Source organism: Polypterus senegalus, chromosome 13, assembly GCF_016835505.1.
Source record: "Polypterus senegalus isolate Bchr_013 chromosome 13, ASM1683550v1, whole genome shotgun sequence".
In the NCBI taxonomy this organism is placed as follows: Eukaryota; Metazoa; Chordata; class Cladistia; order Polypteriformes; family Polypteridae; genus Polypterus; species Polypterus senegalus.
In genome coordinates this window covers 38389879-38412693 of record NC_053166.1, presented here as the reverse complement: position 1 = coordinate 38412693, position 22815 = coordinate 38389879, and the positions used below count along the sequence as shown (strand labels likewise).

At 37.7% G+C, this 22815-nt stretch overlaps 1 protein-coding gene across 5 annotated transcripts; it reads left to right on the top strand.

The window, feature by feature from the left end:
• The first annotated feature begins 322 nt into the window (after positions 1–322).
• On the top strand, positions 323–17919 carry c13h5orf24 (chromosome 13 C5orf24 homolog). 5 transcript variants are annotated; one of them, XM_039773760.1, is made up of 3 exons: positions 323–435; positions 9981–10573; positions 16269–17919. In XM_039773760.1, exons 2-3 carry the CDS (start codon positions 9984–9986, stop codon positions 16375–16377), a joined length of 699 nt encoding a protein of 232 aa, XP_039629694.1. In that variant the 5' UTR covers positions 323–435; positions 9981–9983; the 3' UTR covers positions 16378–17919. The 5 variants fall into 5 exon arrangements, with proteins under 5 accessions (XP_039629694.1, XP_039629696.1, XP_039629693.1 ...); XM_039773759.1 differs by lacking the exon at positions 323–435 and adding an exon at positions 510–814; XM_039773761.1 differs by lacking the exon at positions 323–435 and adding an exon at positions 511–814 and having other exon boundaries at positions 9981–10480.
• The last annotated feature ends 4896 nt before the right edge of the window (positions 17920–22815 follow it).

Sequence of the window (22815 nt, the reverse complement as noted above, 5' to 3'; positions counted from 1 at the left end):
TTTACAGGATCTTTCTCAATTATTAATGAAATAAAATAAATCACCTCCTAATGCACAAAGATATTTGAAAGGATGGAAAAGGTTTTATTTAATAATTAGATACAAAAGAGTGAGTAGAAACATTTCACAGAAATAAAATATAACGTAGTACGTGCTGTTGTCTCTGTATTCATTTGCTCATAATGTAAAACACCAAAGTCAGAGAGATTCAAAGAGCCTCTTCACATATTTCCTTGCTTGCTTTTTTTAACATTACCGATTTTTTTTCTTTCTTCCTGTCATTTTGAGCTGTTCATGACGTAAGTATATGAGAATGGTGGGGGAGGCGTGTGCTGAAAAAAAATGGAAAAAATATTTTCTCCTTAAAGTAATTCGCGGCCAGCATTCTGCGATCTGTTCGATGCATGCACAGATTAGAAATTGCTGAAACTAAAGGTACAGTGGAGAGCTGATTAAAATTTCAGTGTTTATTTGCTCTGGTGTTGCTGCAATTCCCCGCTGGAGCAGGGCGCATGCGCACGTCTGCCTCCCTGCTTTATTAATTTTTAATGGAAATGGCTGCCTTTCTCAGCTAAACCCTTTCTGCAACAGGAAAATATATACAAATACTAAAAAATAAATACTCGAAAAGAAAGGGGACAAAAAGCGCTTTTCTTTCACACTTCGCCAGAAGGACAGAAGAAAATACAAATGCTTACCGATTGCTAACTGGTACGAGGAGAGAAAAATGAATTTGCTTTAAACGCGAAGAATGGACGATCTCTATTTTTTTAATGTTTAACCCTTTGCCTTCCATGATCTACAAACAATTAAGGTACAGTAATTTGAAAATCTATCGCAGCACGCGTTGGGTTAGGGGAAGTGCATGTTCGGGAGACGCTGTTTTGTCACACTAAACACGTACCTTCTCATTCCGAAGCGGGCTGCCTCAGTGTCGCGGCGCAGGGCTTTTTTCCCCCCAGAAATAGAGAGACGCGAAACAAAGAAACCTTTTGTTCGAGTGGAGTGCGATTAGTCGGTGTGGAGCACAGTGACGCGCGGCGACGTTACCAAGGCCGTTTCCACATTGCAAATATGACTGGAATGCTAGGCCGAACATTCCGTCTTTTCAGCAAATGCGTCCCGGCTGCGTGTGTGAGAGACAACCCCGCAGCTGATACCCGCAAGTACCCCCGTGTGCTTCCTCAACAGAGACGGCTCAAAACGGGCATCGGGAAGTTGCTGTCAACTCGCAAAAAAAGTTCTCGTTATTATATATCGAAGCTTTTCCTCCCTAATAAACTGGAGTAAGTGAGGGTGGATACCACTCGATTGGTGACAATTTTACTTTTCTTTAATTTGAACAACTGTTTCGTGATGGTTTTGCGGGTGGGGAAAGGCTTCACTACAAAGTCATACCCTGCTCTGCTCGTCCTGTGATTTTACCTGCCTATTGCCTGCTCTCTCCCGATGGCCAGTCAAATGACGTAGAGGAGGACCAAGCGGGTTAGCGCAGGGTTTGGATTTTAATTGTCATCACCCTCCTGCGGACTTTAATTAAGAAGAGGACTTTAATTAAGAAGAGAGGCATCGCAGCCTTGCAGATGGCCCAACTTTGCCCCTGGGCTATCACTGTTTTTCTAGGGCACCTGGTACTAACAAACCTAGGGCCGATGGTATACTGATATCACGATCGGTATGGTACACTTGGCGAAGTGCTTTGAAGAATCCATCCATTCATTTTCTGAGCCCTTGCCCCAGCACATAGCTACTGTCACTTGTGGGGTGGAACACAGTTAGGTATTTTCCACTTTGATGCGAGAATAATGATATTATATATGGAGACCTTTGTGAGGTCCTCTTCTCCTTCTCAATCACTCAGATCTAATGATGAATAGATGTTGTAATGCTACATCTGCGTGACATCAAATCTTAATTCACACACTTTTCATTTGTAGCTCCTAGCTGATGGAATAAGCTGTCCATCCCCATTCAAAATTCTGACTCCTTCAATGTGTTTAAGAAGTTTTTGAAGACCATCTTGTGTGATCAGTTTCCATCAAACTATGTTTTGTAACATAGGATAGTGATGAGCATTTCTGTTCACTTTACTAAATTGGTTCTTTGAAACTACCCATTTAAGTGAATTGAATCTATTAATTTGTTTGATTCATTTTCAGGATTAGACACTAGTGCATACACAAAGTCTGAGGAGGTTCCTCACTGATTGCATCACAAATACATAATTTAATCGTTAACACATCATTTTTCAGATTAACGAGAATTGTGTAACTGGTGCTCGGATAATGATTCATTCATGAATCAAATGAACGAGGATCGTACAACTTGTTCATGATCCCATCAGAAATGAAATGAACAAGAATTGTGCAACTGGTTCTTTGTTAATGATTCAGTTTAAACTCGAAAGAAACAGATCATGATAAATGCCCAGTACAGTCAGTGAGTCATAAAAATGTATGTGCATAAGTAAATTAGAATTTTTTTTTATAAGGTTCTGTTTTATGTGTCTAATTTGTTGAATTTACAAAGGGACATAAATGTATTAGTTTTACTAGTGTTTGTAAATTCAGTTTTAAACAATTCCAATAAGGAATTGTACAAAACAAAGTTTTCCGCATCGAGAGGAGTCAGATGAGGTGGCTCGGGCATCTGATCAGGATGCCTCCTGGACGCCTCCCTGGTGAGGTGTTCCGGGCACGTCCAACTGGGAGGAGGCCCCGGGGAAGACCCAGGACACGCTGGAGGGACTATGTCTCCCGGCTGGCCTGGGAACGCCTTGGGATTCTCCCGGAAGAGCTGGAAGAAGTGGCCGTGGAGAGGGAAGTCTGGGCCTCTCTGCTTAAGCTGCTGCCCCTGCGACCCGACCTTGGATAAGCGGAAGAGGATGGATGGATGGATGGACAAAACAAAGTCATATATTCTAGTGTAAATGTGTTGTTAATGTATTATACTTGTATGATGAATGAGAGAGTTTTTGTTCACTGATACTGATGTAGTTTGAATTCAGAAGAATTATAAGAGAAGTAAACAAGTATCATGATTTGGGCAGTTTTTGTGTATGCGGTTTAAACATCTGCCAGCATCAGCGAAACAAGACCCTGATGACATCACTCAGGACATACATGTCCTTTAGCTCTTCTGTTGACTTCCACTGAATCCATTCGTTCTTGCTTACAAATCAATTCATATGATTCACTTAAACATGTTGTTTTAGAAGAAAGAATGATTCAGTTTTAACTCCTGTTAAAATTCTTTACCATTTACATTTATTTGCTTAGCAGACACTTTTATCCAAAGTATCTTACAAAAGAGGTTAACATAATTGTTGAAATACCAATCTGTTGGACTGTTTGGAAACAGATGTAACAGGACAATGTTACAAAATTGATTATCACAAGTGAAATAGCTCAGAAAAAAATAGCGAGTTACAATTCCTGGATATAAAACTTGACAGCTAATATCAGTTGGACAGAAATTCACCGAACAAGGGAGCCTGTGTACACTTCTTAAATACAACGATGGAGTCAGACATTTGAATGGAGGAGGGGAGCTTGTTCTACCATCCAGGAGCTATAAATGAAAAGAGTCTGGCTTGAGGTTTGGCGGTGTGCAGGTCTGACCATACTATCATCAGACCCAAGTAGTTTAGATGAAGCAAAGGACCTCAGAAGTGTTCCCAGATATGTAGATGCTGACCCGTTGACTACTCCATAGACAAGCATCAAGGATTTGAACTTAACACATGCCACTACAGGAAGCCAATGTAGTGATATGAAAAGAGGAGTGATGCGCCCGTGTCCGCTGGTTAAACACCAGACTATCTGCTGCATTTTGAATTATCTGCAGAAGCTTGGTGACACATACCAATACTCCTGCCAGCAGAGGGTTGCAGTAGTCTAGATGTGACAAGACCAGTGCCCTGATCAGGAGTTCGGCTGCATACTCTGTCAAATACTGTCTGATCTTGGGGATGTTGTTTTAAGTGAAACTGAAAGGCAGAGGGATTGTAGCAACATCGTCTTTGAAGGACTTCTGGTCATTGATCACCAACCCAAGGCCGCATACAGACTTGGCTGGTGTTAGTGATAATGGGCCAAGGTGAACAGTCATCAGACACTGAATAGACAGGCAAGCTGGGATAACAAGAAGGTCTGTCTTTGCCACATTGAGCTGGAGATAGTGCTCCTTCATTCAGGTTGCAATATCAGTGGGACATGCAGAAATTCTGCCTGATTTTGTGTGGTCCTCTAGAGGGAAAGACAGGTAGAGCTCTTTATTATCAGCATAGCACTGGAAAGAAAAACAAGGGGACATGATGATAGGGCCTAGCGAGGAGGTGTGCAGAGAGAAGGGGGCCCAGCACCGATCCTTGAGGCACCCCTGTACTGTATTTGCCTGGTGTTGCCTTGACAGCTCTCACAGTGAGATCTGCTCAAGACTCAAATATAACACTCAAAGTACCTGAGGGTAGTCCCAGTGCAGAGATGGTGGTAGGAGGATCTGGTGACTGAACATGTCAAAGGTAAAGGAGAAATCTAGCAGGATGAGGACAGATGACATGTTGGTGTCATGAGGCTTTTTCACCAAAACAGCACAGACAGTAAAGAAACTGATTATGGATGGGGTGATCTAATTATGAAAGGTTTAATGTCATAGGGTATTTAAAACCTTGACAAACATAGAAACTTAGGTGGAAAAAAACATAGACACATAGATTAAACCATAACAAATCATTTGATGACACTGGTTACATGGATCTGGTGTCTTTTCCCCACTTTTGCATGTACTGACAGCCATGAATGCAAGACATGAATAGTGGCAGTAGTTCATTGGTAAGTCAACATTCCCACAGACTCACCTTCGTTGAGCTGTGCTGGCACTTCACCTAACAGTTTATCCTTAGTGTGTGGTAGGAAAGTGGAGTTCTGAAGGAGAACATGTAAAGCTCACAGAGAAGAAATCCTAGCAGACTGCATTACTGCTGTTACCCAGTGCCGGTGCTAGGCCAAGCTTAGTAGTGCCCCAACCGACTGTTCAGTAGCTAACCTGTGCGGTTAGGTTTTTCTCTCTTGCATGATCTGCAGCCTAGACGAATGCCTAAATTGCCTTAATGGTGGCGCCAGCCTTACTTCATATTATCTTTACAGCAGGGGCCTTTGCATTTCTTGATGATTTTACAGTCTTATATTTAGAAAATATAACCAAATGTTTGCACTTAGCATTCACCTGTATAGTAGCGTGTAGGCTAATAATAATAATTATTATATAGATACCAGTCTTGAAGGGCAAATGTGAATGTATAGCGACCCTTCATTTGTCAATTCTGGTGTAAAGAGGTGTTGTTCAGTCATTTACATCTTTTTTTATTGAGGTGATTTATAAATGCTACTGCATCTGTGACTTTGATTTTGTTCTTTGAGTATGCACGTCTGTTACATATTTAGTTGAGTGTTGCTGCATGAATTTTCCAGCCAAGTGAGGGGTGGGTAAGCAACACACAGCAGGTAGGTGCCAGAACACCAATGAAGTCCTCGCTTGGCTGGTAGTGCTTTGCTTGGAGTGATTACATCTCTTTTAAGCTTTCTTCCTTCCTTTTCTCATTGTGCTCCCCATGCAAAGTAGTTTAGGATATCTTCTTTTCAGTTCAACGTGTCATTTACTAGGCTGCATCTTGGTACGCATAGCCTTTTTTGCCTGCCTTATTGATACATAAAATGATGAACTTTAAAAAGGTTTAAGAGTGTAATTATATAAATACATGCATCAGTGTAGGGATCTGTATAGCACCATCTACTGGAATTCCGCAGAACTGCAGTGTTTTTGCCAGTAAATGAGTGCATTAATGTAATCAGGAGATACCTGCTAAGTAGAGGGAATACACCAGAGTACTGAACTCTATACTGTAAATGACAGGCAGTGTGGTGTAGCGGTCAAGACGTTGGACTTCATATACTGAGGCTGTGGGTTCAAATCCCACTACTGACACTGTGTGGCCCTGAGCAAGTCACTTGACCTGCCTGTGCTCCAAATGGAAAACCAAACAGAAATGTAACCAGCTGTATCATAAATGTTGCAAATTGCCTTGGATAAAGGAATTAGCCAAATATGTAAAGGTAAATATCCATCCATCGATCCATTTTCCAACCCGCTGAATCCGAATACAGGGTCACGGGGGTTCGCTGGAGCCAATCCCAGCCAACACAAACTTTTGCCACTCACAAATATGTGATATTTGATCATTTCTCTTAATAAATAAATGACCAAGTGTAATATTTTTGTCTCATTTGCTTAACTGGTTTCTCTTTATCTACTTTTAGGACTTGAGTGAAAACCTGATGATGTTTTAGGTCATATTTATGCAGAAATATAGAAAATTCTAAAGGGTTCACAAACTTTCAAGCACAACTGTATATGTAATATAGGGCGGCACGGTGGCACAGTGGTAGCGCAGCTGCCTCACAGTAAGGAGACCCGGCTTCGCTTCCTGGGTCCTCCCTGTGTGGAGTTTGCATGTTCTCCCCGTGTCTGCGTGGGTTTCCTCCCACAGTCCAAAGACATGCAGGTTAGGTGCATTGGTGATTCTGCATTGTCCCTAGTGTGTGCTTAGTGTGTGTGTGTGCGTGTGTGTGCGTGCCCTGACTGGGATTTGTTTCCTGCCTTGCACCCTGTGTTGGCTGGGATTGGCTCCAGCAGACCCCTGTGACCCTGTAGTTAGGATATAGCGGGTTGGATAATGGATGGATCGATGGATATGTAATATATATATATATATATACAGGGTGGTCCAGATCTAATTATGCAGATCCAGATCATCTGGATGACTTTGATTTATGCGGGGACGATTCCAGTTTGGTGAGAAGACAATTCTTCATGTCGTCAGTTCGCACACTTCTCGACGGTCCGGGATTTTTCGGGTGATTTTCTATGGAATAAACTTAATAAGTTATAGCTTCGTGAAACTTGCATAATTAGATCTGGACCACCCTATATATATATATATATATATATATATATATATACACACACAATATATAAATATATTTATCCTCTAAACCCACTTGTCCTGGGCAGGGTCAGGGAGCCACCAGAGCCCATCCCAGAATGCATTGGGCACAGAGCAGGATCAGTCCTGGACAGAGTACCAGTCCATCACAGGGAGATCACACATATACCAGGGAAACCCACACAGAATTAAGGAGTGTCTACAACATGCTCCCCTGTCTCCTTGTAGCGAGGCAGCAATGTGTATACATGTATATAATTTTTTTTTTCTTGAAGACATTTTTCTCTATCCTTGATCAGCTAATGAGTTTGAAGACAATTGATCAAACTATTTTAATACGGTTACATTTTTTAATGAGCAGAAGAAGAAAAAAGAGACAGAACCCTTTAAAAATCCATTGGAGTCTTGCAGCGTGCATTTTATATACTGCCTCATATCACTGATAAAGTAGTGTGAAGGATTTTTAGGTTGCTGCAATACCAAAGATGTAACAAAAGGAAAAGGAAGAAAAAACCTTAGAATGTTTTAGCTGTTGAGCTTTATCAGTTATGTTCCAAACGGTGGAAGAAAGATTAGACATAAAGATGGAAGAGGAGCAGGGAAGGGGGACAAGATAAAGCCTGGGAAGAGAGAGAGATATCAGGGCAGAGTAAGTGAAAAAAGTGGCTCCCCAAAAAAGATTAATCAGTGAGGTAATGGTCTTTCCTTTTAATGATATGCACATTACTCATTTTGGGAGCATAATTTGACCTACTTCTAACCTTTCTTCTGTGTATACTGTACTTCTTTAATAAGAAACGTACCCTCTCTATCTAAAAATATAAGTTTCCTCTCATACTTCATAAATGTTGCAGTCAACATTTTGACAGTTGCACTTGTCATACAAATAAGTATAGTCAAATGTCTTGCAATAAAATCTAAATCCAAAGTAGTACTTCTCAGTTGCAGATCATGCAGCTCGTAACTTTCATTTTTAAAAGGTGATATCCATATGTCAAATATCATAATGATGTTAGTGACCTGTATGCAAACATAAGTGCAGGGCACCGTGTGCTGAGAATGCTGTATTGCCTGCTTACTTGAGTGGACTCCGCACTTTTGCATTTACTGTATTGTGTAGTTAACTAACACTCTAACTGGGGAACAGAAATCTTCATGAGGGTCTCTCTCTCCTGTGTGCAGCTAGTATACTGTAAGTTACAATCCACTTTTAACCAAAAATCATTCAAGAGGAACTTTTAGATTAGAAAAAAATGAGTGTAGTACCTGTGTTCTGTCTGGCACCACTGTTTATAAGTGATATTGTAAGGATTGTGATGGCTATCTACTGTATAATTTCAAAAAGGTCAAGTCACCTTAAAGGATTACTCTACTTAAAAATGATATTTATTTACGTGTTACTTACTCTGTATAGTTTGTAGTGGTAGTTGAGAAAAAAATGTTAATCTCATGTTTTCATGCAGAACGAAAATAAAGTTTCATCAAAAGTCCATGAAAAAATTTGATGTTACTTGCATCACATAATTTACGTGTCATGTCATCCAGTTGTATGCTCACAACATCCCAAACAAATGTGATTTTACTAAAACACTGCTAGATAAGTCACTTCCAAAAAAGTCCATCAAAAATTAAAATGAAACACCCTCAGACATATCCAGACATTTGAATTGAAGACCCACTTTCCTTCTTCATTCATTGCTTACGAGTTCAACCCAATAATAGCTTTTTCATTGGGTAATATTGTGCGCCATGTGATATCAACAATAACATGGGAAATTGGAGACATATACATCTAAAGATTAAAAGTTTAAGAAAAGTGAGAAACATCATCAGGAAGAGAATATGCCTAGTGCTTGTACAGTTCAAAGATGCTTCAACAAGTAGAGAGTTCGGTTCATCTGTGCAGCTTCGCAGACAACGGCGAAATAATCCTGAATGACATAAGGACGGGAGGTAAATATTCAATTCAGATGCTTGTTCACTCTGAGCGTGTTTCATTTTCATTCACAAAAGCACTTTCCAGAGGTGGTTTATTTAACCATGTTATTGGAGAAAATACATCAGTTTTGGGAGGCTGTGTGCATCTGACAGGATGATTAGACACAAGTAACATGACATTTTCCATGGATGTTTTTGATAGTGTCTGCTATTGTTCAGTATTGGTCACCATATGCACCTGTTATATCAGAAACTTTGTTACGTCCATTCTTTATGAAAATGGGAGATTCACAATTTTTCGCAGCCATCACATACATGGAGAAAATGTACTGTATAGAAAATACTAGTTTAATGTTACTTAATGTTAATGATAATGTTACTTAAATTTTTCTCACTTTAAATATGCTTCCAATTAACTCTGTTCATCTTTTCACTCTCTTTATAATTGTTCATTTTTAATCAGTATAAGTTTACAGCTCGGCTGGCATGATGGTGTGGTGTCACTCATAGCTACAAATTACAGGGGTCAGACCCCAAGCATTACAGATAGGAGCTGTCACATTCTTCCTGTGCCGCCTGCATTCACTTCCGTTTCCTCTCTTATTCCAAAGATGTGAATGTTAGGTTGACTGGTGGCTGCATGCTGGCCTGGTGTGAGTGAGTGCAGTTAATGTGAGTGCCCGCTGTGATCTGGTGCTTTGTTGGTTTGCCAGTGCTGAGGTAATAGACTCATGCTCGAGGCGGACTTGTCTTAGAGTAACCAGGTTTGAAAATAAACAACCATATGGAATTCCCAGATCTAAACAGGTAAAAACAAAATGACATTACGGTCTTACTAGTATTTATCTTTTTATTCTGTTCATTAATATACAAACCAATTGTGTATATTGTATTACAATCTGTAAGCAACAAGAAGGTGATAAAAAACCATGTGAAAAGATTAGATAGTAATGTGCATGTTGGAAATGTTAGGTCAGTATGCTTTCTGTTCTCTTTTAAAATTCTATTTTGAATGTGTCTCCTGTTTATTTTCAAACAGAGGATGATGCGCCAGGTTGCCACCAACAATAACGATTATTGCATGACTAACAGAGCGTCCTGTCTTGCGGAAGACGGCAGGCACCCTAGCAGTCAGTTTGACCTGTGTACCTCGCAACCAAGCAAGTTCTACCCTGCTCCACCTCTTCCCCCTCCACTGCCGCCTCACAACGCCCACAAAGCCATGCCCTGCCAAAGGCAGGAAGCACGAAGTGAAACTAATTCCCAAACTGTCTTGGGGGGCAAAAACTCTGAGAAACCAGAGGACTCGAAAAAAAAGAAGAGCCTTGGCAGGTCGGGCAGGAGAGGCAGACCCTCAGGGACTACGAAATCAGCTGGCTACAGAACAAGTACGGGCCGGCCACTTGGCACCACTAAAGCAGCTGGGTTTAAAACAAGTCCTGGAAGGCCTCTGGGTACCACTAAGGCAGCAGGATACAAGGTTAGCCCGGGACGACCACCTGGCAGCATCAAAACACTGTCTCGACTTTCCAAACTGGGGTATGCAGCTTGCAGCAGCGCAGCGTTCCCATATTCAGTGATGCACAAGAGGGCATTATGTGAGCCAGCTGTCAAAGAGAAGGAAACACACGAGTAATGTTGTTTTCCTATTTATTGCTTTGCTTTTATAGAATACAGAGTTCAGCATATGTCCTAAGTGCTGTGAATAAGGAAGTTGCAACATTTTAAAATGTGGCAGAAAGGAAGAGGCAATGAAATGAATAGCATTTACAGTGTGAATGTGTCTGGCAAACAACCATTATCATTTGCATTCCATTTATATGTAATATATCAGATTTGATCTAGGACTTATATGAGATAATCTACCAAATACAAGTGAAAATGTTAACGTTTTTCACATCAGACCTCATGGTTGCCACTTGACAGTAACATTTTTACAGGCACCCAAACTCTTCAATACCTCCTGCTTTTCCTGGTGTTTTTTTTGTCAGTTGTTTCTCAGCAAATTTAAAAGTGTTGTGTCCTTTTGTAATGAAAAGGTAATTCCTCAGTGATATTTTAATTTCTGGGCAAAACTTGACTTGTAGACCTTAGTGAAGGTTTTAGTTTACTGAATTCCAAATCATATCAGAGATACACTGTACATACTCACATTTTGTCTCAGCGTATGGTACAAGCTGCACCTTTTAGAGCCAAAGTCACCCCAAGACAGGCAGTAAAAATAAATAAAGGGGACTTCCTATTCTATTAGGTTTCCATAAAACTCTGTCAGCTATAGTACAAACTGAACAGAATATGGAGCAGCTGTTTCAGATCTCAGTGTCACATTTTGTTGGTAGCTCTTGGCAGAGTGCACATTGGAGCAAATTTGAAGTGAATGATACAGAACACACCAAGACATCTGCATCAATTTCCAGAAGTTTCATTTAACAGGGTTTATAAATGCACCTCTGCTTCCCAACACATTTGAGATGGAGCTCATTAATATTTGGTGATGAGTCCCCTGGCTCTTCTTAATCGTTGTAAAATTCTTCTGTAGGATGCAGAGGTAGGATTGAACCGAGTCTAAAAGCACTAGCGTCCTGGTTTACTTTAAGATTAGCCTCTTTCCTCGTTTTTTATACTGAGTTGAACGTGTTTTGACCTTCACAATTCAGAGACAAAGTAGGCTTGGCCTTTAACGCAGTCGAGAGTACTCCAGCTTCATTACCTCTTTCTCAGTTCAGTAGGCAAACTAAAAGTTCAATTTGATAATTGTGGTTTTTAATGGTTAGTTATTGAAATATATTTCTCTAATCAGAAAACATTCTTTGAAGACTACAAGCATGATTTTCTGCACCAAAATGGGTACTCTCATTTTTGTGCTTTTCATACAATTTCAATGAAACACAGTCAACTCTTGGCAGATGGCTCAAACATGGTTAAAGACACTTTTTCTTCTTCTTATTAGAGAGTAGGCACTTCTGGTGTGGAAAGAATACAGTGGCTGCAGATTTTTGCTCTTACCATCAGATTAATTCTTGCCGGTAACAGAAAATATTTTTTAATTAGATGGCTTGCTTCTGCTCCTGTTGTGCCTTGTTGAAAATTCCTGCCAGGTTATATTTTACCTTTGTGGAAAACGTAAATATTTTTTTAATATCATACTTACCCCATGTACTTTATAGTGATGGGCAAGAAAAAAATACTCAAACTTTTCATATAACAGAGTTTCTGATTTTATAGGTGTTAATGGTGACCAAAGCTGAACAACAGCAGCATTATCAAAAACACCCATGAAATACGTCATGTTTCTTGTGTCGCATAATTCACGTGTCAGGCCATCCAGTCATGTGCTTATAACATCCCAAGCACATTTATTTTTACTAAAGCCATAAATTATTGCACAAAAATGGAACACACTCTGATGCGCTTAATGACATGCCACCCCACCTAATTCATTGGTCAGGAGTCCAGTCAAGTAACAGCTTTCTCATTGGCCAATGTTGCATGTCATGTGATACTGACAAAAAACACCAAGAGACCTGTAGAACTAATGACTAATAAAGGAAAAAAAAAAGAGTGAAAACATTATCAGGAAGGCAATGTACCTCATAGTTCAACAAACAAAAGCTTAATTTCCCTAATACATTTTCACAGATTTTCACTAAATTATCCCGAGGTAACTCCAGTTGTGGATATGAGCATAAATATAATGACAGGTGCCGGATTAACATTTCAATTGCATGTTTGTGTCTGAGTGTTTTCCGTTTTTTTTTTAATCTTAAGGTGGTTTATTTCACAGTATTTCAGTACAAATAAGTGGTTGGAGCATTGTGAGCCAATGATTCGATGACTTTATGTGTGGATTATGTGACACGAGTAATACGAGTCCAGCATTGTTCATCATAGACGCCTGTTGTATAAGAACGTTTGTTATAACTGTTCTGTATAATAACATTAGATTCAAAAATTTTTTTTTTATCACTACAAGCCACATAAAGTAAGTAATATATAAAAATAATATCATTCTTGGATGGAGTGTTCATTTAACAAATTTAGTGAAGCGGAGTAGTGCTGCAGTGCCTACTATGAAGTTCTTATACAAGTGGTACTTACTGTAGTTATTATTAATTTAGAAAAAACATTTACTAAAGCCAAATTATAAAATTAGGATGCATCACAATTAATTACACACACACACACACACACACACACACATATATATATATATATATATATATATATATATATATATATATATAAGTAATCAATGTAGATTTCAGCATTAATGTTTGCAGTGCACTATCTTTTGTAATGCATGTAATAATTTGCCATTCCAGCAGATGGCACACCAAAAACATTTATAGCAGTAAAATACATTATTGCAAATGTTTGTAATGCGACATCTGTTGGAATGACAAATGAAATGCATATGTCTTTGTTATGTACAACCAGATTGACAGACAAATACACAGACATGTCTTTGTTTATTAAGGTGGATATACAGTATATATATATATATATATATGTGTGTGTGTGTATGTTTATATAAGTATATGTATATCTTTACAGTTTAAGCATAGGCAGGATTGGCAACTTGCCCAGTCATTCTTCAGTGAATCAGTGGTGGGAGTTAAACTGACAGCCTTGTGGTTTGAAGTTGAGCACCCCTCGCCTTTAGGCAACACTGCTTTCTTTATTAACTGTCTCCTGTTTAAGCAAAAAAAAAGAAAACAGGAACTTGGATACTTAAGCAAGGGAACAAATGGAGCAGAGGCAGAAAATCTGCATGAATTATATGCACTAAAACCTAGCGTAGCCAAAGCCACTTTGTGAATTTCATATACAAGTAAAGTTATTGAATATTTCCAAGATTTAGGTAAGGAGCTAGGGCAAGCAATCTAAATGCAGTTATTGGCAAGAATTAAACTGAAAATGAGAAAATTAGTTGGAATAAAATGAAGTAGCCAGTGTGGCTCACCAGGGCTTGGGTTGCCTACTTCATTTTTGTTAGTATGTATTTCTATAAAAGCATCTTAGCAAATCTGGCACTTTCTAGCTACACGTGTAAATTTCACATCTTTTATCTTCTCTAATCTCTTAAATACTGTACTGTTATCTGTGCATCCTCTTTATGTGACAGTGTATTTATTAAAAAAAGTTATTGATCATGTAAGTTAAATGCATGTTAAACACTTTGGAAATGGAATGATGGTGAAGAAATGCTTGCAGTGTATATGTAGAAATTACACGTGTACTACTATAAAAATATTTTTTGTTTAAGTTTATAAGTGAACCTCTAAATATTGCTGCTTTTGTACAATCTCACTTGTCAAACAGGAGGAGCTGTGAGCTTTTCTTTTTCTTTTGGTTGTCTTTTCTTCCCCACTTACAAGCAGAGCACTTAGTTGGAAACTTGCATTCTGAAGCATTAGACCATTTACTGTACTTCTTTGACAAGGTAAACCAATGTTTAGTCACCAACTCTCCTGTTTAACTATTTCTTACTTTTCAGAATGATAACTTTGAATGCACTCATGATTAATCAGATCCTGATGCACTGAATCAGAAGTCTGAGACTGGGGTCTCTGAGGCCTGAAAAGCCTTCTGGCTTTCACTCACATTTCAGTCTTGACTTACTTTGTGTAAATTACACTATGCACACAAGCTGGAACAATTAGATTTTTTTCATTGTTTTGTAAGTACAATGATTTTTTAAGTACTTTACATAATCTCTACTTTGAATTATTTTTCTAATCCAAAGCAATTTTACAAATAGCAGCCGTTTATGTATTTGTACAGTCAGAGAATTGGAAGGGTTACTGAAAACAATGAGGCAGACGCTTGAACGGAACTGGTGACCTTATTGGTTTATGAGGACTTAAAGTACATCAAATTAATGGAAGTTACATATAAAATAGAATATTTTAGGGCCTGGCGTATATGTGTTAATAAGCAAGTTAATAATAATAGCTGAAGTCAGAAGCTTGAATAGAATCCTGAAAGTAATGCAAGTCCACTCTTAAGACAGAGAACACATGACCTGTTATACACAATAAACATAAATCTCAAACTGGGTGTGATGTTCTAAGTTCTAGAATTTACCTACAACACTACCATAGATAGATTTTAAAAATCCAACTTCTCCTTGCACAACGTGTGCAGACTCACCTTTCCTAGACAGTAGAGAAAGCATCCTTTTATTGGACTGGAGCAGTGACAAAGACAATTCCTTCTCAATGCAAGATTGTTGAGTGTCACACTTTCTTCTCAAGGGCCATTAAGGTAAAAGCAAGAAAGTGTAGGAGCCATTCTTGAAGAATAATAAATATACTAATACAGAGTACAATGAAATAAGTTGGCTGAATTAAGTCTCAACAGTAATAGCATGAACATAACTGAAACTTATTTAGATATTGGCTGTACTGTACCTTGATAATTATTGATTCATTAGGACATTTTAAATGTTGATTTTAAATCGAGACTTTGAAAAATTAATAATATATTTTACCACAACTGGATAAAGTACAAGAATATGATTTAGTTATCTATAGCTGGTACATTTTTTGTTTCTTTTTATTAAAAAAGTTAGCAATATCATGCAAAATGATGCTGTTTTGAATTGCCAAGATAAAACGTATCCTTGTAATAAACTTCCCATCCAGTGATTAGGGTGTATGAAGAGAGTTTAAAAGCAGCTGATGTAAAAATGCATTCAACGTGCTCATGCTCAGGTATGATATTTAATCATTTTTGGATAATTCTTGTCCTGAACAGATGCATGTCTGTTAAAAATGTTCCCATTACATTTAAATCAGATACTATTTCAAATAAATGTTCAGTTTCACAAAATGCAAACAACATTCAGGGCCCAAAAGATTGGCATAATAGAGGCTTGACCCCCTGTTTGTTCATAATGTGACCGAAATAGAGAACCACACTTTGATTTCCATTGGTCAGAATGAGCTTTAATAATTTTTAAGAGTGTTTTTGTGACAGGTGCTGAGTGTGTTTAGAGGCTAATGTAGGAAGAACTTGTCAAAGAAAGACATGTACACTTGTCAGTGCTCATCTTTGAAATACTTGAGTATATTTTATAATCTGTATACAGCACTTGGGACATTTCAGGAATATACTTTTGCCACAGTGATGTTATAGCAAGCAGTGTTTAGGGTTGTCTACACAGGCTGGTTAACAGTGTGGGGCATTAAACCAATGGAATATATGAGAAATTGCAAAGAACTTCTGTAACTGTCAATCTGTTTGAAAGTGTTGTAACTTTTAAGACCTCTATATAGGTTTTTTTATTTTGTTTATTTTTTGTTGTGTTTTTGTTTTGGCCCAGAACCAAAGAATCTGACATAACTGAACAGCCCCCAGCCTTGGTATCGTCCTATGGAACATACATCAATTTACTCAACGAGGTAAACTGTGCACCAAGTTACTCTTTATAAAAAATGACAGCAAATCTGAATTTTCAACCTCTTGTTTACGTGGCAAAGGAAAACAAATGAAGAAAGTGTTCAGACAACAGTGGAGTATTTAGTGTACCAGTACCTGCTGCCCAGCTTCCTCGGAGGATCAACTACCCTTTCTCTGTTGTTGAGCAAGATTGAATATTAAACAGTGTAATATTTCATGTGGGATTTACACATCACCTGTTATCTTAAGCTTTCTTCTCTCAAAAACTTAATTCATTATTGGAAATACAAAAAAAAAAAAAAAAAAATACATGTTTATTAGTGTATACTACTTAATCACTGCTTTGTTTCAGCTGTATATTACAAATTTCTATTACTGCCTTTTAGGTTATGCTCACATAGCATTTCTCAATTTGATACAATGTTTATATAACTTATATATAAATATATATATAAAGTATAAATGACCTTTTTACTTACTTCTAGCACCTGCCTTTACATCATGAAAATTAGAAGTCTTACTAGCTACACATTGTGTTAAAGACATGCACAGTCTCCTAAAATGCTCATTTCTGGCATATTATTTACCTGGGATCTTGAATAAGTCGTGCATCTAGATAAGCCTTTTCTTTTAGTATTACGCCCTTGATGATGTTATGTAATGCCATATGTGTTTAGTCTATATCATTGAAAGATCACTTGCTTATCAGAAATGTAAATATGTATGCTTATTAGAAACACTGTATGTTAGAAACTTGAGGAGTGTTTGACTGTTTTGTGAATTCAGCTTCTGATGTTGATCCAAATGAATCAGAAAGGTCTATGACGAGGAAATGATGATGAAAGTAATACACTCAAATGGAACTTTCTGACTGAGTTAGTATTTTTTTATCAAGAAAGGCTTTCAAAATGGGACATTCCTGCTGGGCTGGTTTTCCTGCTGTGGTGTTCATGCAGCCTTTTGTATGTATGATGGTTCACTTTATACTTACCTTCATGTAGAGACGTGTAGCAGATGGAAAACTGTAAGTCTGATTTTTTTCTTTTCTTGACCATTTCCACGTCATTTTAACACCTTGTGTTACCCTCATTTATAAAACACTTTTTTAGAACACATTAAGCCAATTATGTCCTGCATAGACTGGACTTCTAAACAATTTTAAAGAATTATGTCTTGATAAAACAAGTAATGCTGTGTTATCAATCCCACTTGTTTAGTTCATATTGAGCTTTTCTGTTAATTTCTATTATTTTACTTAGTGCAGATTTTGTTTCTGCATGATGGTTCAGTTTCCCCAAAGAAATACATGTATGACTGCCTGGCATTCTTTTAAAAAAAAAAGAAGTTAAAAAATATATATATTGTGTAGTTGAATGACAAGTTTTCACCTCAATCCAGCAGACACCATATGTTGGCTTTAGTTTGGATGTAATTGGTTTGGCTGAGGAGAGGTCGGCCCAGGCAGAGCTACAAATAATTGATTGTACTTATACAACATACATTGGTGGGAATATTTTTGCATGATTGTCAAATGTGGAGAAAACTCATGTAATAAAGTTTCAATTTACAGTTTACAGTTGGGCTATTAATGTTTGTTGACTAAAATATTACCTTGATATGTATATAGTATATACATCACATTCACGTTATTTGTAGTTTTGTTGTGTTCTTCATACATGTATTAAACGTGGTGATTCAACAAAAGAGGAAATGTAAAGTTTAATAAATGGTAAAACCACAATTGATAGCAGTAAAGTCAGGCATGGCAGAATAAAAAGAACAAGAGAAAGCCAGTGGAAAGTTTCAGATCTCCGTCAATATAAACAAGATTTAGACATTTGTGACTGACTTGAAAAGAAACGTGTCGGTAGTAAGCAGAAGACACATGGCTGAAGTAGTCAAATAGCTGCCATGAATCACAGTCTGTAGAAGTTGCACATGTGTTCTTGTCTGCACTGTTCTGTCTTCCACTGTCTTGCAGGTTAAATTGGTTGGTGACTCAGATTGTCTTGGTGTGATGGAGTGTAGGAGTATGCACAACTGTGTATGCTGTGCAAGGGACTGGCTCCCCATCCATGGCTGTCCTTGCCTTGCACTAGGATAGATGCCGACTTCCATTTACCTAAGTTTGATTAAATGGGTTCAAAGGTTGTCACTCTCAAGTGATAACATTTGTAACCTGGATTAATATGGATTCAAATTAATGTCGAGAGAAGTATACAGGCTTTCGTGGTCCCGCCATAAACGGTTGCTCTGTAAGCTTACTTCAGATGAGTCCTTTTAAATAAGACAGTCCCTACAACGAGAATTGTAGCTCTTGACAACATGACAAACTAAATCACTTACTTTTAAAATGTGGCCTTGTATTATAAACATGGACAAAAGGCCAATAAGATTCTAGCTCAACAAATCCAAAAGCAGGAAAGTTCACAATGCAGGAAAAGAAGTCACCAATACAACTGGAAATACAATCAGAAGGAATAAAGCGATAAGTGACTCATTTAATGAATAGTATAAGTTCCTATATTCTTCTCAGTGTAAAGACGAGTCATTTGAAATAGAAAATGTAATGTACTTGCACAGTTCATCAGTTCAACTCAATTTCTATTTTCATTTCAGTCTTTGCTACACTCCGTTGTTTTTTTTTTTCCACCCACTATGGATCAGGATACTAAACTCTATCTATATATATATATATATATATATATATATATATATATATATAATAAAGGACTGAACTGTAACAAATCAATGTAAATATTTATTGCAAGATAACACACCAAAAGAGTTTTTCTTCCATCCACTCATTCAGTTTCTAAACTTGTTATTTGTGTCAGGGTTGCTGGGGAGCCCTTTAAACAAATTGTTTGCGTCCGTCACCTTGGAATGTGTTTTTTTTTTTTACTTAACATAATCTAAAATAGCAAGAAGAGCATCAACAAGCAAGAAATTTTCAAGAACCTACAGAAGTGACTGGGCTGCATGAGAAAATGGCAAAAAACAAGGGTACTACTCAGAAAGGCCGACTATCGAGTTGCATTTCAGGTATGCAAAACACTATGGTCACCATACTGAGGTGGTGTGGAAAAAATAATTTTTTTTAGTGTAAATACAAGACATACATGGCAAAAATGCAGTAGCACATCCCAAAAAACACCATTCCTAGTGTATGCTAGAGTTTTGGGGGTTTTTTTATGTTTTTTTGATGTCACATTATGTTGGTGGTGTTTTCATCCCTTAGAATAACCAAATCAAGTCAAGTGGCTTTATTGTTATGCAGTCCATACACAGTATCACAGCATACTTCTTCCTCCTCATAATATTTTCCACTTCTAAGAGGGATTGATGTTTTCTAGGTTTTGGAGTGATGTTTGACGGCCGGATGCCTTTCCTGATGCCAGCTCTCCCCATTTTTTCAGGCTTGGGACCGACTCCAAAATGGAGCCCTATAGTGCAGCATACAGTGATTACAAAATAATACTCCCCATGACCACAGTGAAACATATACATAAACACAGGATGAGTGAAGACAAGTAAAGAACTATACTATTCTATAAATGGTATAATAGTGTTAGAGCTGTACACATGCATACAGTTAACAATGGTTTGGTCAGGTTTGTTTGCTTTACACATTTTTACATAATGGCTCCTACTTGCCTTGCTGTTACCAGCTTTTCCTGAGCAATTCGGACACTCAATCGGCAGTTGCCTGTTTTGAACTGTGAAAGATGGAGAATTATATTCTGAAAATCAGGCTTTCAAGTGAGCTGTTTTCCAGCACCTACAGCATTACTTGAAAACAAAGAAGATGGATCATTTTGAGAATGCATCTTCTACAATGTGCAAAAGGGTAAGAAAACTTAGCTAACTAAAACTGTTTAGCAGTTCGTTCACACTACAGTATTTGTAATATGAAAGTTACAGTTTTGTTAGCTGTCACAGCTTCCAGTCTTGCTTCAGCATAGGTTTGATTCAAACTTCTACATACATTGACATATGTTAATGCATGTGTACTCTCCATGTGTTTTTGGTAACAAGTGTAGGTTTATACATTTTCAAATATTACTTCCACATGTATCTGCCTGTAAAATTGTGTTTAAATAAAGGTTTCGTGTCCAAAAAAAAAAATCACTGAAGCTATTTCCTGTCAGATGCAGGCATGCTGGTGAGCTGGTTATTCTGGTCGTATGATGTCTGCTTTGCCAGTTACTGTATAATGGCAGTCAAGCTGAATGCAATCCTAAAGATGCATTGTAGACAGAGATAATGATGGGTGCATTCCTTCATGGTGCTTGGATTGTGGATGTGCACAACCTCATCTATAGGAAAGTAAAACGTACTGTACAATGGCTAGAGAATAAGAAGGGGCAGGCTCCTTGTGTTTTGTGTCCTGTGGAAAAAAATGCACAAAGGTGGGTGTTTGCTAGTCTTCATGTGATATTACACAGAATATTAAGCTTTTTTTAAGTACACAGCACTCTTTCACAGTGATATGAACAGATGGTATTAAATTTACTAGTGTGCCAAGGATTACCCGTGTTATATGGCTGTGGAAATGCAGAACAACACAAATGTGTGAATGAAGCTTAAATTCGCATATCACTCTTTTGCAAAAAAGGGAAATAAATCTATTTCACAACACAGAGACATTTTTAAAACTTTGGCAGCTGATTCTCATTGAGGGTAAACCTAAATCTGCCTCTCTGGCAGTGTCTTAAATTGGTTTGAATCGTACCTGGCAGGTAGAAAATTCTTTGTTAGTTGTGGTAATTATATTTCAAAGACACATGATATTCTATATGGTGTTCCACAAGCCTCTATCCTGGGTCCGCTACTCTTTTCGATTTACATGCTTCCGTTAGGTCAGATTATCTCGAGGCATAATGTGAACTACCACAGCTATGCTGATGACACGCAGCTGTATTTATCAGTAGCACCTGATGACCCCAACTCTGTTGTTTCACTAACACAATGTCTTACTTGTGTTTCTGAATGGATGAGTAGTAATTTTCTCAAGCTAAATAAAGAGAAAACTGAAATTTTAGTGATTGGCAATAATGGCTATAATGAGGTTATTAGAAACAAACTTGATGAATTAGGATTTAATGTCAAGACGGAGGTAATTATTGACTCTGACCTGAATTTTAAATCGCATATTAATCAGATCATTAGGACAGCATTTTTTCACTTAAGAAATACAGCAAAAGTTAGACCTCTTATATCATTGAAAGATGCTGAGAAATTAGTTCACGCTTTTGTTTTCAGTCGACTAGATTACTGTAACACACTCCTCTCAGGACTACCAAAAAAGACATCAATCGATTGCAATTAGTGCAGAATGCAGCTGCTAGAATCTTATCTAGGAAAAGAAAATCCGAGCACATTTCTCCAATTTTGATGTCACTACACTGGTTACCTGTGTTATTCAGAATTGACTTTAAAATACTGCTTATGGTTTACAAAGCCTTAAATAATCTCGCTCCATCTTATATTTCGGAATGTCTGACACCTTACATTCCAAATTGTAACCTTAGATCTTCAAATGAGTGTCTCCTTAGAATTCCAAAAGCAAAACTTAAAAGAAGTGGTGAGGGCCTTCTGCTGTTATGCACCTAAAATCTGGAATAGCCTGCCAATAGGAATTTGCCAGGCTAATACAGTGGAGCACTTTAAAAAAACTGCTAAAAACACATTACTTTAACATGGCTTTCTCATAACTTAATTTTATTTTAATCCTGATGCTCTGTATATTCAATTAATTATCATAACTATTCATGGTGGCTTCAAAATCCGTACTAACCCCTACTCTCTCTTTTGTTCTTTTTCTGGTTTTCTGTGGTGGCGATCTGAGCCACCACCACCTAATCAAAGCACCATGATGTTCCTACATTGATGGAATAAAAGCCAGAAGTCCACATGACCGTCATCATCAAGTCCTTGAGAACCCTGAATACAATGAGGACTGATCATTTATGTTAGGTAGAATGCCTAGAGGGGGCTGGGCAGTCTCATGGCCTGGAACCCTTGCAGATTTTATTTTTTCTCCAGCCATCTGGAGTTTTTTTTGTTTTTTCTGTCCTCCCTGGCCATCGGATCTTACTTTTATTCTCTTATTTTAATTCTTACTTTGTCTTTTTTCTCCTTCTTCATCATATAAAGCACTTTGAGCTACATTATTTGTATCAAAATGTGCTATATAAATAAATGTTGTTGTTGTAAATTGAAGCCTTTTGAACATCTCCAAAGGCATAAAAAGGGATTACATATTGAAGGGATTAAAATGGAGAAAGCCAGCTATAATTTTAGACATTTGAGATAAAGTATCAGTTCACTTCTTTGACCTCTTGAAGGAAGGTATTCCTCAAAATGTATTTGAAATTTTTAGTTCATTCTTTAAAAAGTATTTCTAATATCTTAATCCAGAGCACTTGTACTTGCTTATATAACCTAGAAAGACAAAGATAATCACT